At 38.2% G+C, this 13,649-nt stretch overlaps 1 protein-coding gene across 4 annotated transcripts in view; it reads left to right on the forward strand.

Moving 5' to 3' along the window:
- Window positions 1–13,649, forward strand: part of Smg1 (SMG1 nonsense mediated mRNA decay associated PI3K related kinase) — a 108,920-nt gene that overhangs the window by 54,711 nt on the left and 40,560 nt on the right. For all 4 annotated transcript variants that reach the window (XM_021646954.2, XM_021646953.2, XM_060366969.1 and 1 more), the window contains 11 exons: window positions 40–239; window positions 589–785; window positions 962–1,126; window positions 1,645–1,799; window positions 2,853–2,995; window positions 3,140–3,341; window positions 5,358–5,467; window positions 6,944–7,091; window positions 7,329–7,488; window positions 9,047–9,167; window positions 13,075–13,323. In XM_021646954.2, coding sequence (XP_021502629.1) covers window positions 40–239; window positions 589–785; window positions 962–1,126; window positions 1,645–1,799; window positions 2,853–2,995; window positions 3,140–3,341; window positions 5,358–5,467; window positions 6,944–7,091; window positions 7,329–7,488; window positions 9,047–9,167; window positions 13,075–13,323 — 1,850 coding nt within the window. The remainder of the gene's footprint in view (window positions 1–39; window positions 240–588; window positions 786–961; window positions 1,127–1,644; window positions 1,800–2,852; window positions 2,996–3,139; window positions 3,342–5,357; window positions 5,468–6,943; window positions 7,092–7,328; window positions 7,489–9,046; window positions 9,168–13,074; window positions 13,324–13,649) is intronic.

A 13,649-nucleotide genomic window follows, 5' to 3' on the forward strand; every position in this document is an offset into this window, starting at 1 on the left:
GTTGTCATTGTCTGTTACATATGAAACTACTTTTCCCAGGAAGGACAATTGGTTAGAAAGATTGTTCTATAGCTGCCAGAGGCTGGATAAGCGTGACCAATCCACAATTCCCCGCAATCTTCTAAAGACAGATGCTGTCCTTTGGCAGTGGGCTATTTGGGAAGCTGCGCAGTTCACTGTTCTTTCAAAGTTGCGAACCCCACTGGGCAGAGCTCAGGACACATTCCAGACAATAGAAGGTAACTAGCAATTTGGTACTCTTCAAACTTTGTGGTGCAGATGAGTTTATAGGTCTTTAACTTCAGAAACCAAGGCTTTCTTATAACAAATAGAGATTTCAGAGTGTTTTTTTTTTCCCTGTACTGTTTTCTAAGTAATTTGTAGATATTTTTTAGAATAAGGTTTTGTTGGGTGTTTGTTTTTGTTCAGAAGCTTAGGGGCTTATATGGACAAACATTTTCTTCAGGAAATAGTTATTTAAACTTTGAGTTTTGTTTTGTTATAAATTGATGAATATATAAACAGGATATATGATAAATTGATAAAAGAGTTTTCTCTGATTCAGAGTGTTGCGGCCTTTGTTTCCAGGTATCATTAGAAGTCTTGCAGCCCACACCCTAAACCCTGACCAAGACGTTAGTCAGTGGACCACTGCAGATAATGATGAAGGCCATGGAAGTAATCAACTTAGACTTGTTCTTCTGCTTCAGTATTTGGAGAATCTGGAGAAATTAATGTATAATGCCTATGAGGGATGTGCAAATGCATTAACATCACCTCCCAAGGTCGGTGTCAATGGAATAGTGGTGCTTTGTAATAGATTCATTGTGAAACCTGTTGGGATATATTGGGCCGAGATCATGATAATCATCTGTGTGTAGTTTATATGTATTCAAGGCGTCTTCAGTATAATTTTGAACTAGTCCTGAGTTCTTTTTTTTCTCTCTCTTTTTTTAAAAAGGTCATTAGGACTTTTTTCTATACCAATCGACAGACTTGCCAAGACTGGCTCACTCGGATCCGCCTCTCCATCATGAGGGTTGGATTGTTGGCAGGTCAGCCTGCAGTGACAGTGAGGCATGGCTTTGACTTACTGACTGAAATGAAAACAAATAGTCTATCTCAGGTAAGGTGGTGCATTTGGAATGCATTTTAACTGATTGTAGAAATTTGAGTTTGGCCTCTGCTGGAATTCAGTCTCTACATACGTTAACTTTTGTTCTTTTTCAAGGCTTTTCATCCAGTATCTTACAAATACTAATGACTTCCCCATTACTAACTTTACTTTCTCATTATGTCCCCGTTCCTAACCCATAAGTTAGTTATCTTTTATTATATAGAATATGTTAAATACATGAACTTCTTGTTCTTAAAGATTGGAACTCTTAATAATTTGTAAGCAATTTGTGTGTGGAACACAGTCCTATGATGTGTACGAAAGTTCTTAATTAGTTTCAGAATAAATAAATGGAATACAGAACAACAGTACTCCTTACTCCTTAAGGTAAATGTTTTGTGATGATTTTTAAGCTCTCTAGGTTAAACAGTATGATGGCTAAATATATGTAGATTGTGACCAGTAGTTCAGTTTGACTTTCAGTTGTATCGAGGATTGTGATTAATCTCTCTGCTTGCTATTTTCAGGGAAATGAATTGGAAGTAACTATCATGATGGTGGTTGAAGCACTTTGTGAGCTCCATTGTCCTGAAGCAATACAGGGAATTGCAGTCTGGTCATCTTCAGCTGTCGGTAAAAACCTTCTCTGGATTAACTCAGTTGCCCAGCAGGCTGAAGGAAGGTAAGTTAGAGGGAAAAAATGGATGATGCTATTTTTATGGCCAAGTCCTTTGAGTTGTAGAGTAGTACACTTTTGTGCGCTTTGAGCATTGACACCTGCTACAGTCACTTCAGCAGGAGGAATCTTATTTGTTGTTTGATAAGCAACTCTGCATGAGTGTCACGTTTAGGTCGGGAATCATGAGAAATCATACTGGAAAACAAGATCTTTCCCTTTCATAAATGGTTTCAAACATGATTTTTTTATTGAAAACCTTCCATATTAGACTCTGGTGTAAAGCTGTATGTTGCTGGAGTGTTTGCTTCACAACTCTGTGGATTACACGTTCAGAGTGATCTACTCTGGGTGAAGGGCATGCCTCATGTAAGTTTAAGTAGTTTTTAGGAATTTGGAGAGAGAAATAACCACTTAAAGTTGGAAAGATAAATAACCTGGCATCTGCAGGTTTTGTTGTGCTTAAAGCCCCTATTTATCTATTAATTAATTAATTAATTCATTTCATTTCATTTCATTTGCTGGGTAGTTTCTTCCTCTGCTTTAGAAACAACAATCTACCTGTAGAGTTTCATGGCTTTTCTATTCTAAAAAATATTTTGCCATGTTAAAATTTCTACAGTCTATGCTGGGCGTGGTGGCTCATGCCTGTAATCCCAGCATTTAAGGAGGCAGAAGCAGGTGGATCTCTGAGTTCGAGGTCAGCCTGGTCTACAAAGCGAGTCCAGGATAGCCAAGGCTACACAGAGAAAACTTGTCTCGAAAAACAAAACAACAAAAATTCCACAATCTGATTTTTTTTAATGGACACCACTAATTTGTGAGTATAAATAATTTGACATACTTTATTCTTGGACATGAGAGTTGTTATTCGTTGTTTCCAGTAGTTGTTTTATACTATCTTGGTGTTACGTAGAGATCTAATTTTCTCCCCTTCAAATATCTGACTCATTGTCCAGGTGCAATTCATTGAGTAATTCATTCTCTCACCATTAATTCTAATGATATATTTGATTAAAAAAAATTTTTTTTAAATAAGGGCTTTATTTTGCATTTAAGGTTTGAGAAGGCTTCTGTGGAGTACCAGGAGCACCTGTGTGCAATGACAGGTGTTGATTGCTGCATCTCCAGCTTTGACAAGTCTGTTCTCACATTGGCCAATGCTGGACGTAACAGTGCTAGCCCCAAACACTCTCTAAATGGTGAGCATTCGATGTTTACCTTAAAAATGCCAAAGCTACAGTTTATTTGTACAGGCAAACTTACTGTGTGTGTTTTCAGGAGTCTGCGTTCTATGAAATATTTATAGTTCTCAGTTTTGTCTTTCTTAAAAACATATCTTCCAGGTGAATCCAGAAAAACTGTGTTGTCCAAACCAACTGACTCTTCTCCTGAAGTTATCAACTATCTAGGAAATAAGGCATGTGAATGTTACATCTCTATTGCTGACTGGGCTGCTGTGCAGGAGTGGCAAAATGCTGTCCATGATCTGAAGAAGAACACCAGCAGTACCTCACTCAATCTGAAAGCCGATTTCAACTATATCAAGTAAGGGCTGCCAGTTATGGGTCAGGGTCTTCTGCCCTGTCTATAAGTAGTCTTTCTGTAGTGGGAACTACTAAAATTGTCTATATTCGTAACAGGAAGCCAACAGTGGGACAAAGGAAGGAATCTGCTTAGTGGGTTGATAGTCATTATGCATAAAGAGACAGTGCTTCAGATGGAGCCCAGGGCAGCTCAGTGGCCAAGTGGGTTTCCTAGTCAGGGGAACAGGAGCTGTCTCTGATGTGAACTTAGTGGCTGGCTCTTTGACCATCTCCCCCTGAGGGGAGAACAGCCTTATCATAAGGCCACAGAAGAAGACAGTACAGCCAGTCCTGATGAGACCTGATAGGCTAGTGTTAGAGGGAGGGGGAGGAGGACTGTGCCTATCAGTGGACTGGGGGAAGGGCAAAGGAGAAGAGGGAGGGAGGGTAGGTTTGGGATGGGATGAGGGAGGGTAGGATTGGGAGGGGATGAGGGAGGGGGCTATAGCAGGGATACAAAGTGAAAAAATTGTAATAAAAATTAGTTTAAAAATAGAGTGCTTTAGAGAGGCTCACACAGGACAGCTGTTGTGTCTGAAGAACTTTGAACAGTCAAAGAAAATTTGTTTTAATGATGAGAATTTGTGAATATCTATAATTAGATTCTTCATTCCTCTTTAGTTATATGTCTCAGAATTGAAATAATGCTGCATTCCAGACACATGGCTGATAGGGCAAAACTCATCAGAGTTGGTTTGCTGTCCTATCCTTCCTGGTAACTGAAAACATAATCTGTGGGAGCAGCATCAGGGTATAGTATAGCAGGGCAGAACACATTTTGAATAGCTTCTGGCTATTCAAAATGGACAGTGAAGAAATGGAAAAAACCTTGACAAAGGATTAAGTAGAGTTATCTTTTTTATGCCCAAAGGAATATAGATAGGCATAGACAATTTAGGATAGATTATAGTAAGGGCAGAAGAAATAAAAATATTTTTTTTTGAAGGGGGTAGCTGAAAGTGAGATTATAGAGCACAGTAGGGCTATGGAGGACCTGCCACCAGAAACCTCAGGGTCCTAATAGTGATATAGATCACAGTTTTGGTCACTAGACATGAACAGTTCATCAGCAGCCAGAACTTAACTCTTCACTGAGAAACAATTACTTATACTGGTGTAGGTTGGAGCAAGAATTAGGTAAGCCATCTGATGTCATTTCCATTGCTGCTTTCAGACTCAGTGATAAGAGAAGAGACCCAGTGGAATAGGCAGGTGAGAGCTGAAAGCTTAGGGCTTGGTGTAGGCACTTTGAGAGATGGAGGCAGGACTTTCATCCTTGGTTATATAAGTGAGTTCCAAGCCAACTGAGAACCTGTCTAAAAAAATAGAAAAGAGAGGTTGAGAGCATACATATTCCTTGTTGGATACTGTCTGTAGTATAGAGGGGGACTGGAGTAGTATGGAGTTAGTATGAAGGAGGCCTCTATTTTGGCATTGGAGCACCAGGGCTATAGAAAATGGCTGCAGATAAGGACATAGAAAGTTGGAATTCTTTCAGGGAGGGCAAATGCCCTTTATGATTTTCATAAAAAACAAAACGAAACAAACAGAAAAACCAAAGGGTTGAGACCAAGGTTTAAAACTTGGATGGTAGGAGACTTTCAGGAAAGGTGAAGGCCTTCTGTGGGAGAGGCCAGCTGGTGAGATTCAGTGGTGTGAAGAGAGCAAGTGTTGAAGGCATGCTATAGAGACTACTGCTGGTAAACAAGCTCCTGGATCACTAGCTGCAGCACACAGAAAGAGGAAGGAGACTTGGGGGTAAGCAAGCTCAACAGGTTGTCATGGCTAGGACCTTCCTGTTTGCCACTCGAGCTGTAGTGTTGCTCAGATGGGAAACACATCAAGATGAAATGGTGCTTTGCTTGAAAAAGCCATTTCTTTAGATGGCTGCTCCTTTCTGGCGCTTCTCCCTGCACCCCACAGGGGTTAGACAGGGCTGCTAAGGCCTAACACAAGCTGATGGGTGTTTTAATTACAGGTCACTAAGCAGCTTTGAGTCTGGAGAGTTTGTTGAATGCACTGAGCAGTTGGAATTATTACCAGGAGAAAATATTAATCTGCTTGCTGGAGGCTCAAAAGAAAAAATAGGTATTTGAGAACAGTTTTAATTATTTTTATAACAAATTTCTTAAAATTTTATATAGCTTGTATTTTCCTAGGATATCTGTAAGTTTCTGTATATTTATTTAGAGTCCTAGACTATGTGAAGCAACGGATTTAGGGTTATGCTATTAATAGTTGATGAAGCAAATGAAAAATGTCTCAGTTAAAACTAAAATGGGAAAAACGTGATGTTGATATAATCAACATGAAAGTAAATATAGACATTTACTTTGAAAAACTACATAGCAGTGTTTGGGTTGTACAACAGTGTTAAGTTTCATCTTGAGGAGCACACTGTACACTGTTAGAACATTCAAAGGTCTGCTATGTGGATTGAGGCTTTTCCCTTCGAGAATAGGCTGTATTATGTAAGGCTTTCAAGTACTTCTGCAGAGAGCTGTAAAAACCAACCAGGATCATTCTTGATGTGTGTATGACTGAAAAGGCTTTCTCGCTTTTGGCTTTTGTAAGTCAAGATGTACAGTGTTTTACCATGTAATTAATCTTTCATTTACATTTAGAAAAATCATGCAGTTTTTAAGATGAGAGACAAATTATTTATTTTAAAATAAAATTTTTGGGGGTGAAATTTAGATTTATTTGTGTGTGTTCTTTTGGAACTTCATATGAATTCATGAGCTCCTCCTATCTCTGCCTTCTGAGTGCTGGGGTTAAAGACAAGCTCCACCTTACCTGGTGGTTTTGGTTGCTTATATAAGGTGCTAAATTAGTGGCTTAACCTATTGAAGTATACTCATCTCTAAACTAATTTCAAGTCTATAATAATTATATTTTATTTGTCTTAGAATTATTTTGGTTTTGTCTGATTCAAATCAATTTAATGTACCAATAAGCTTATTAATGTACCAATAAGCTTGGAGTTGAGGAGGCAGCTCGGTCACTAAAATGCTTGTCACACAAGCATGAGGAGCTGAGTTCAATCCATAGTATCTATGTCAAAAAGCCTTGTATAATTGTATATGATTATAATCCCAGTGCTAGGAAGATAGAGTGGGCTGGCCAGGGCGAGACTGTCTCAAAACAAAGATGGATGATATTTGGAGCAATAATGGAGGTTGACTTGTAATTTTCAGAGGTACACACTAAATTAAAAAGTGAGCTTAAATTTCATGAACTAAAGTGGAGGAAAACCTCACTGAAATGGTTATATCCTTTTTAGAATCAAATTTTAGTCTACTTTTGAACAAGTTATTAATAAAAGGAATTGGGTGAATAGGGTGCTTAGTAGTTTTTGTATCTTTAAGGGCAGGTGATTCTTGGAGGCATGAGGTACAATTTTACATTAAATAATACTGTTTATATAAGCCATTTGAAATGCTTTATGTCTAGCTACCTGAACTTAATGAAAGGAGCTATTTATTTGTTTTTGAGGTATTGCCAGAATGTTAATACTTTTGTACATTAAGAACAAATTAACTTAATACAATCTGTCTTGTTTAGATATGAAAAAGTTGCTTCCTAACATGCTAAGCCCAGACCCACGGGAGCTTCAGAAATCCATTGAAGTTCAGCTGTTAAGAAGCTCGGTTTTCTTGGCAACTGCTTTAAACCATGTGGAACAAGATCAGAAATGGCAGTCCTTAACCGAGTGAGTTACTAGTGTACATGGGCAGGTGACTGCAAGGGGTGTTGAGATTGAAAATATAGATGTGTAGAAACCCCTAAAAGCAGTTTACCTTGCTTATCATCTACAGTAGAGCAGGCTGCTTTCCCTACTGTCACCTCTGATTTTTTATGCCAAATGGTAGTGCCTTAGACATTTGATACTAGTGACGACAAGCTGAAGAATCTTGTTAATTAATTGACAGCAAATATGTTCTTCCAGAAACGTGGTAAAGTACTTGAAGCAAACCTCACGCATAGCTGTTGGACCACTAAGACTGTCTACGCTCACAGTGTCACAGTCCTTGCCAGTACTGAGTACCCTGCAGCTGTACTGCTCATCTGCTCTTGAGAACACAGTTTCTAATAGACTTTCAACAGAGGTGTGTAGCTGGTTTTTGTTTGTTTATAATTTTTTTAAGTTTACATGTATGGGTGTTTTGTATGTGTGTATGTCTATGAATCACTTAAACGTTTGATGCCCTTAGAAGCTAAAAGGAGGCATTGGATCCCCTAGGACTAGAGTTATAGATGGGTATGAGCCACCATGTAGATGCTGGGAATTAAACCTGGGTCTTCTGAAAGAGCAACAAGTATTCTTAACCACTGAGCCATCTTTCCATCCCTGAAGTGTATTTTTATAAGCATTCTCTGAGTATTAATACTGTAGCATAGATCAAAAACCTTATTTACTCAGGTTTTAAAGTACAATTTGAAATTGACTAAGATGGTGAACTCAAAATACACTTCTAAACATATTTTCTTTTCTGTTTTTCATTCGTTTATTTATTTATTTATTTTTATTATTATTAATTTTTAATGGGACAGGGCTTCTCTGTAGCCTTCCCTGTCCTGGACTCGCTTTGTAGACCATGCTGATTCTTTTTTTTTTTTTTTTAATTGCTTATTTTTATTTTATGTACATTCGTGTTTTGCCTGTATCTATGTCTGTATAAAGGTATTAGATCCGCTGGAATAGGTGTTAAAGACACTTGTAAGCTGCCATGTGGGTGCTGGGAATTGAACCTGTGTCCTCTGGAAAAGTGGCCCATGTTCTTAACCAAGAACTTTTTTTTTTTTTTTAGTCTCTAGGTAGTATGGGTCAGATGAAAGAATCAAAGGTTTTAGCTTTTTGGGTTTTCTTTTAGGTTAGTTTTGAATTTGTCTCAGATACTCTTTCTAAATAGAGTAAGCTATTTATAAACAAAAGAGAACTTTTGCAAAAGAATTGCAACTTTGAAAATTATAGTTTAATGCTTTTCTACAAATTTTATTTATAGTGAATACACGTTTTTACAAATGTACTTTATTAGTAAATACACTGACAAATTATACTTTAATATTACTTGTTTGTTTAATTTTGGTTTTTCGAGACAGGGGTTCTTTCTGTAGCCCTGGCTGTCCTGCTCTGTAGACCAGGCTGGCCTTGAACTCACAGAGATCTGCCTGCCGCTGCCACCATCCAGCATTCTGAATCTATTTAATAAAACAAAGGTTTTCTTTTTGGTTATATTGATGCTTTGATTTCATACCATGACCAAGGCAGCTTATAGAAGAAAGTGTTGATTTGGAGCCTGAGTTTCAGAGAGTTAGAGTTCTGGATGGCAGATCAAGAGCAAGACAGCTGGAACTTAATGTTTTGATCTTTAAGATGGAGGCAAGAGACATAGCTGAATGTCTGTTGAATCCTCAAAGCCTACCCCCATTGGCTCTCCTCCTTCAACAAGCTCACAGTGACTAATCCTTCCCAAACAGTTCTATCAGCTGGGGACCAAGAATTCAAATATATGAGCCTGTGGGAACCATTCTCATTCATGTCACCATAGGTTGCAAAAGACATGGTGGAAGGTTATAGGAAAGTTGGAATAGATCTAAAGGCTGTAGTCTATTCTGAGGTTACTGGGATAGATTATTTTACACAAGTCTTTATCTTTCTTCCAGGATTGTCTTATCCCACTCTTTAGTGATGCCCTTCGTTCATGTAAGCAGCATGATGTACGGCCATGGATGCAGGCGTTGAGGTACACAATGTACCAGAATCACCTGTTAGAGAAAATTAAAGGTAATACTTTGCCCCCTCCTCTCCTCTTTTCTCACTACTACATTCTTTACATAATCATAGCTGTCAAGGAACTTACTCTGTAGACCTGGCTGTCCTTGAGCTCATAGAGATAAACCTGCCTCGGCCTCTCAAATGCTGGGATTAAAGGCGTATGCTACCTCTCTGACTCATTTTCCTTATCTTAAAATTAGCTTTACTGAGATATACATTATAGTTCAAGTATACAGTTTGGTGAGTTTTCTCCCATCTGCGTCCCTCCGTTCATTTTTTTTTTTACCGTTGTTCCGTCTCAGGCAGTTGAAAGTAAATCACCCAGAAAGTTTTCTGTCTCTCATCTTCTTACTATTGCCCCATCTCAGGCAGTTGATGATTTACTTTCTGTTATTATAAATTAGAGTGTTCTTACAGGTGTTTTCACATAAATGGAATTACACTGCATGCTACTATATTTGACATCTCTGGCTTACATATACCACCTCCTGGCTGCTTACATGATATTTTTAATGTCCTCACATGTTAGCTTGTCAGTAAAGAGGTCCATTTTTTATTGTTTAGTAGTATTTCACTGTATGAATGTCCCACCATTTGTTTATTTCTCCAGTCTTTGGTAGGAGTTTGTGCTTAGATTTTCTAGTTGGGTAGCTAACTATGAAGCTGCTATGAATATTTGTATTAGTTTATTTTTCTTGTTGCTTCAATCAATATCTGACTATAAACTTACAGAAAGAAGGGTTTATATTGGCTCAAAGTTTTAGATACAGTCCTTCATGGTAGGGAAATCATGGAGGCATAAGTATTAGGTTGCTGGTCACATCTGCTGTCAGGAAGCAGAGAAAGATAAATGCCAATGCTTAGCTTGCTTTTTTCTTTGCTTTCAGTCTGGGACCACAGACTGTAGAACAGTGCCTATACTGTTTTTTTAGGCTGCGTCTTTCTATCCCAAAAGTTAAACCTTTCTGGAAACCCTCTCACAGATGCACTCAGAGGCCTGTTTCTGTGGTGATTTCATATCCTGTCAAGTTGACAAGATGAACTGTCAAACTGTATTCCTGTTCAACACTACAGTCCATCTTAGGGCTGTGTTTCTCTTGAGTTGAAGTGTAGAAGTGAGATTATTGGGTCATTGGGAACAACTTTGTAAATAGTTGAGTGTTAGAAAGAGTTTGTGCCATTTACATATTTTTAGCATTTATGAAATGCTCCAGTTCTCCAGTTCTTTTTTAATTACTGGAGTGGTTGTAATTTTAGCTCATGTTTTCAGTTTTTATTGCCCTGGTGATTAGTGCTCTCCTCATCATTTTGTTGGCATAGAGGTTGTTGTGTATTTATGTTTCAGCTGTCTCTTAACATTTTTTGCAGCTGGGTGTGGCTACCCAGCACTCCCAGAACTCAGGGAGGCAGAGGCAGGTGACTATTTATGAGTTCAAGACCAGCCTTTTCTACAAAGCCAGTCTAGGACAGCCAAGGCTACATATAGAAACCCTGTCTTGAAAAATGAAAACAACACACAGAACACAAAAACTTTTTTTTTTTTTTTTCTGCTCATCTTTTTTATTGGGGAGGAGACAAAGTCTCTCTCTGTACCCTGGCACTTGCTATGCAGCCTAGGTTGGCCTTGAACTCTCAGATTTCTGCATGCCTTTCCATCCTGAATGTTGGGATTTATAGGTTTGACCACCATGCTTGGTTTTTTTGTCCGCTTTCGACATACATTTATCCATCCATCCATCTATGAATGGCAGGGTCTCAGTTTGTAGCTCTGGTTGTTCTTGAACTCAGAAGTAGAATAGGCTGCCCTTACACTCACAGATACAGTGGTTGGATTAAATGTGTAAGCCATAATCCCTGACATCTTTTGCCCATTTTTAATGAAATGATAAACTTGTTTATGGGATCTTTGTACAGTTTCTTTCGCAGATAATGTGTACTACAAATGTTAAAGATTTTTAAATGCCCCAAATGAATGGCTAGGGAATTAATATTTATTTAAATTTTCTGCCTCTTTTAAAGGAAAAAATGTCTATTGCATTAAGGTGATTTTACTGCTATAGAATCATATTTGCCTGAATTTTATAGTTTTAGTTGATTATATATGATAACTAAGGTTACTGAATAAATCTTAAAGTGTTAAATGTCAAGTAATCCTACTTCCAAGATAGGCCTTGCACGATCAGACAGTATTTTGAACCTGACTGAGCTAGCCCCTCATTGGGTTTAGAATATGGGGTCAATATTTGCAAGTTGAGAGTTCTTGGGATGAAGCATTTCTGAGCTGCTTTTCTTTTAATTTATGTGAGAATTACTCCATTTTTGAGGTGAAACATATAAAAGCCTTAAATACCACCATCTCTCTTCCTTTCTATATGAAACGGTGCTTAAAATTGGAAAAATCAGTAACCTAACATATATTTAGATATACAGCTCCATTTCCAGTCATTTTTATTCATTAGACAAAACCAAGAACAAGTAGTTTGTTCCACAGACTATGATTAATAATAGTAAATAATGCCAAACACGATGGGCCTGTTGTCTGAATTGTTAGAACCAAGGAGATTTTAAGAGTTCAACAAGAAGAACTGAACAGTGAATAAATATCACGATGTTGAGTGTAAGTACACACACAGGCAGCTAAAAGAGCATGTAGTAGGGATCCCTGATCCTAGGAATTAGAAGACTTTAGGAGGAGGTAACATTTAAACTGAAATCTGAGGCTAGAAATGACAAGGAAGGTGAAGTAAGTACATTAGCAGGTTGTATGTGAAGTTAGAAGGTAGCAGTATAAACAGAATTTTAGGGCACTCAGTTTGCCTGATAAAGAGGTAGAGCTGGATGAGTTAGAGGTGGGAGGTCAATGTAAGGTGTCAGTGGAAACTACTCATTTCGATGGACAGTGGGAAGGTATCAGTGGGTTTTCAAGAAAAGTAAACTTTCAGGTTTTCTTGTGTGTAATCACTATAGTTGCAGGTTGGATAGTGGAGTAGAGGAGGCAAAGAGACTAGCTCCCTAATGTAAGCAAGTTACTTAGGGCTATGGCAATAAGGATGAGGGGAAAAAGCAAATTATCTGTTAAAGTTGAAGGTAAACTTTAATGTAATTGCCAAGCAATCTGCTCATGCAGCAGGCCTTGAGAAAAAGTAAACAGAAGGGAGCAATTTTAAAGAATGATAGAGAATTCACTTAACACACGATCCAAGTCATTTTGGAGTGTTGTAGATGCTTACTTGGCAGGTAAGACTCGGCTCTGTTCTTGGGTACAAGTTTAGAATCGTTGGTATTAGTATAGCTTTAAAGCCACAGGACAGATGCCTTGTTCAGCAGCCAGTGGAGGAGAATTGTCTAGAGAAAGGGGTATTTGACTGTTTTGACCTTTATTCTCTTTCCTACTATTTGTCTTAGGCTTTCTCTCCCCTTCTCCTACTATCCCCTCCCCTCCTTCCCTCTCCCCTTCCTTTTTCATCTGCTGTGTTTACCATTTTTAAAATATTTACTTTTATTTTACATGTATGAGTAGTTACCTGCACTTGTGTATGTGTACCACATGCATGCCTAGAAGCCAGAGAGGGTTCTATACTCTGGAACTGGAGTTATAGGCATTTATGAACGCTGAGAACAGAATCTTCCCTGCCAGAGTAGTAGCAAGTGTTCTAAACTGACAGGCCTTCTCTCTTTAGCCTCTTTTCTAACAGTTCAGATGTTATAACGTTAATTTCTTGTAGAGAATGATTTTCACTTTGCTCTACTTGGTTGTGTTTCTTCACTGCTAGTTATATGCCAAGCACTGTGCTAATTGTTGGGGTTCGAGGGTTAGCCCCTTTTGATTGGGGAGGTGATCAGGAAGAGTATGCTTAGGAAACACAGTATGGAGTTAGGTGAGTTGGGAACTAATGAAACATTTTCTTCTTTTCAGAACAAACAGTACCAATTAGAAGCCATCTCATGGAATTAGGTCTGACGGCAGCAAAATTTGCTAGAAAACGGGGGAATGTGTCACTGGCAACAAGACTGCTAGCACAGTGCAGCGAGGTTCAGCTGGGAAAGACAACCACTGCCCAGGACTTAGTCCAGCATTTTAAAAAATTGTCTACTCAAGGTCAAGTGGATGAAAAATGGGGACCTGAGCTTGATATTGAAAAAACCAAGTTGTTATATACAGCAGGTTAGTAAAAATGTACAAAGAAAACTGTGTGCATGTTTCTGTGTGTGGTGTAAACAAGTGTTTTAGAAAAATATTTTTTCCAGCTTTTGTAGAACATTGTTCATGGAGTGCCAATTATTATTTTATAATTGACAATATTACTTTCAAAAAGATGCAAGTTTAATACAGTTTCCTTCTGTAAGATATGTTTTTAAAGATCATTGATTATTCCTCAATTCATTTTTTTCCTTTTTGGGAATGTGGTGTGCCTGCTTTTTTGTATGTGTAGGAACATGCATGTGAGTGCAGGTTTCCTGTGTGTGTGCATGTATGTGTGTAGACCAGAG

The sequence above is a fragment of the Meriones unguiculatus genome, chromosome 14 (assembly GCF_030254825.1).
Source record: "Meriones unguiculatus strain TT.TT164.6M chromosome 14, Bangor_MerUng_6.1, whole genome shotgun sequence".
NCBI classification, from domain to species: domain Eukaryota; kingdom Metazoa; phylum Chordata; class Mammalia; order Rodentia; family Muridae; genus Meriones; species Meriones unguiculatus.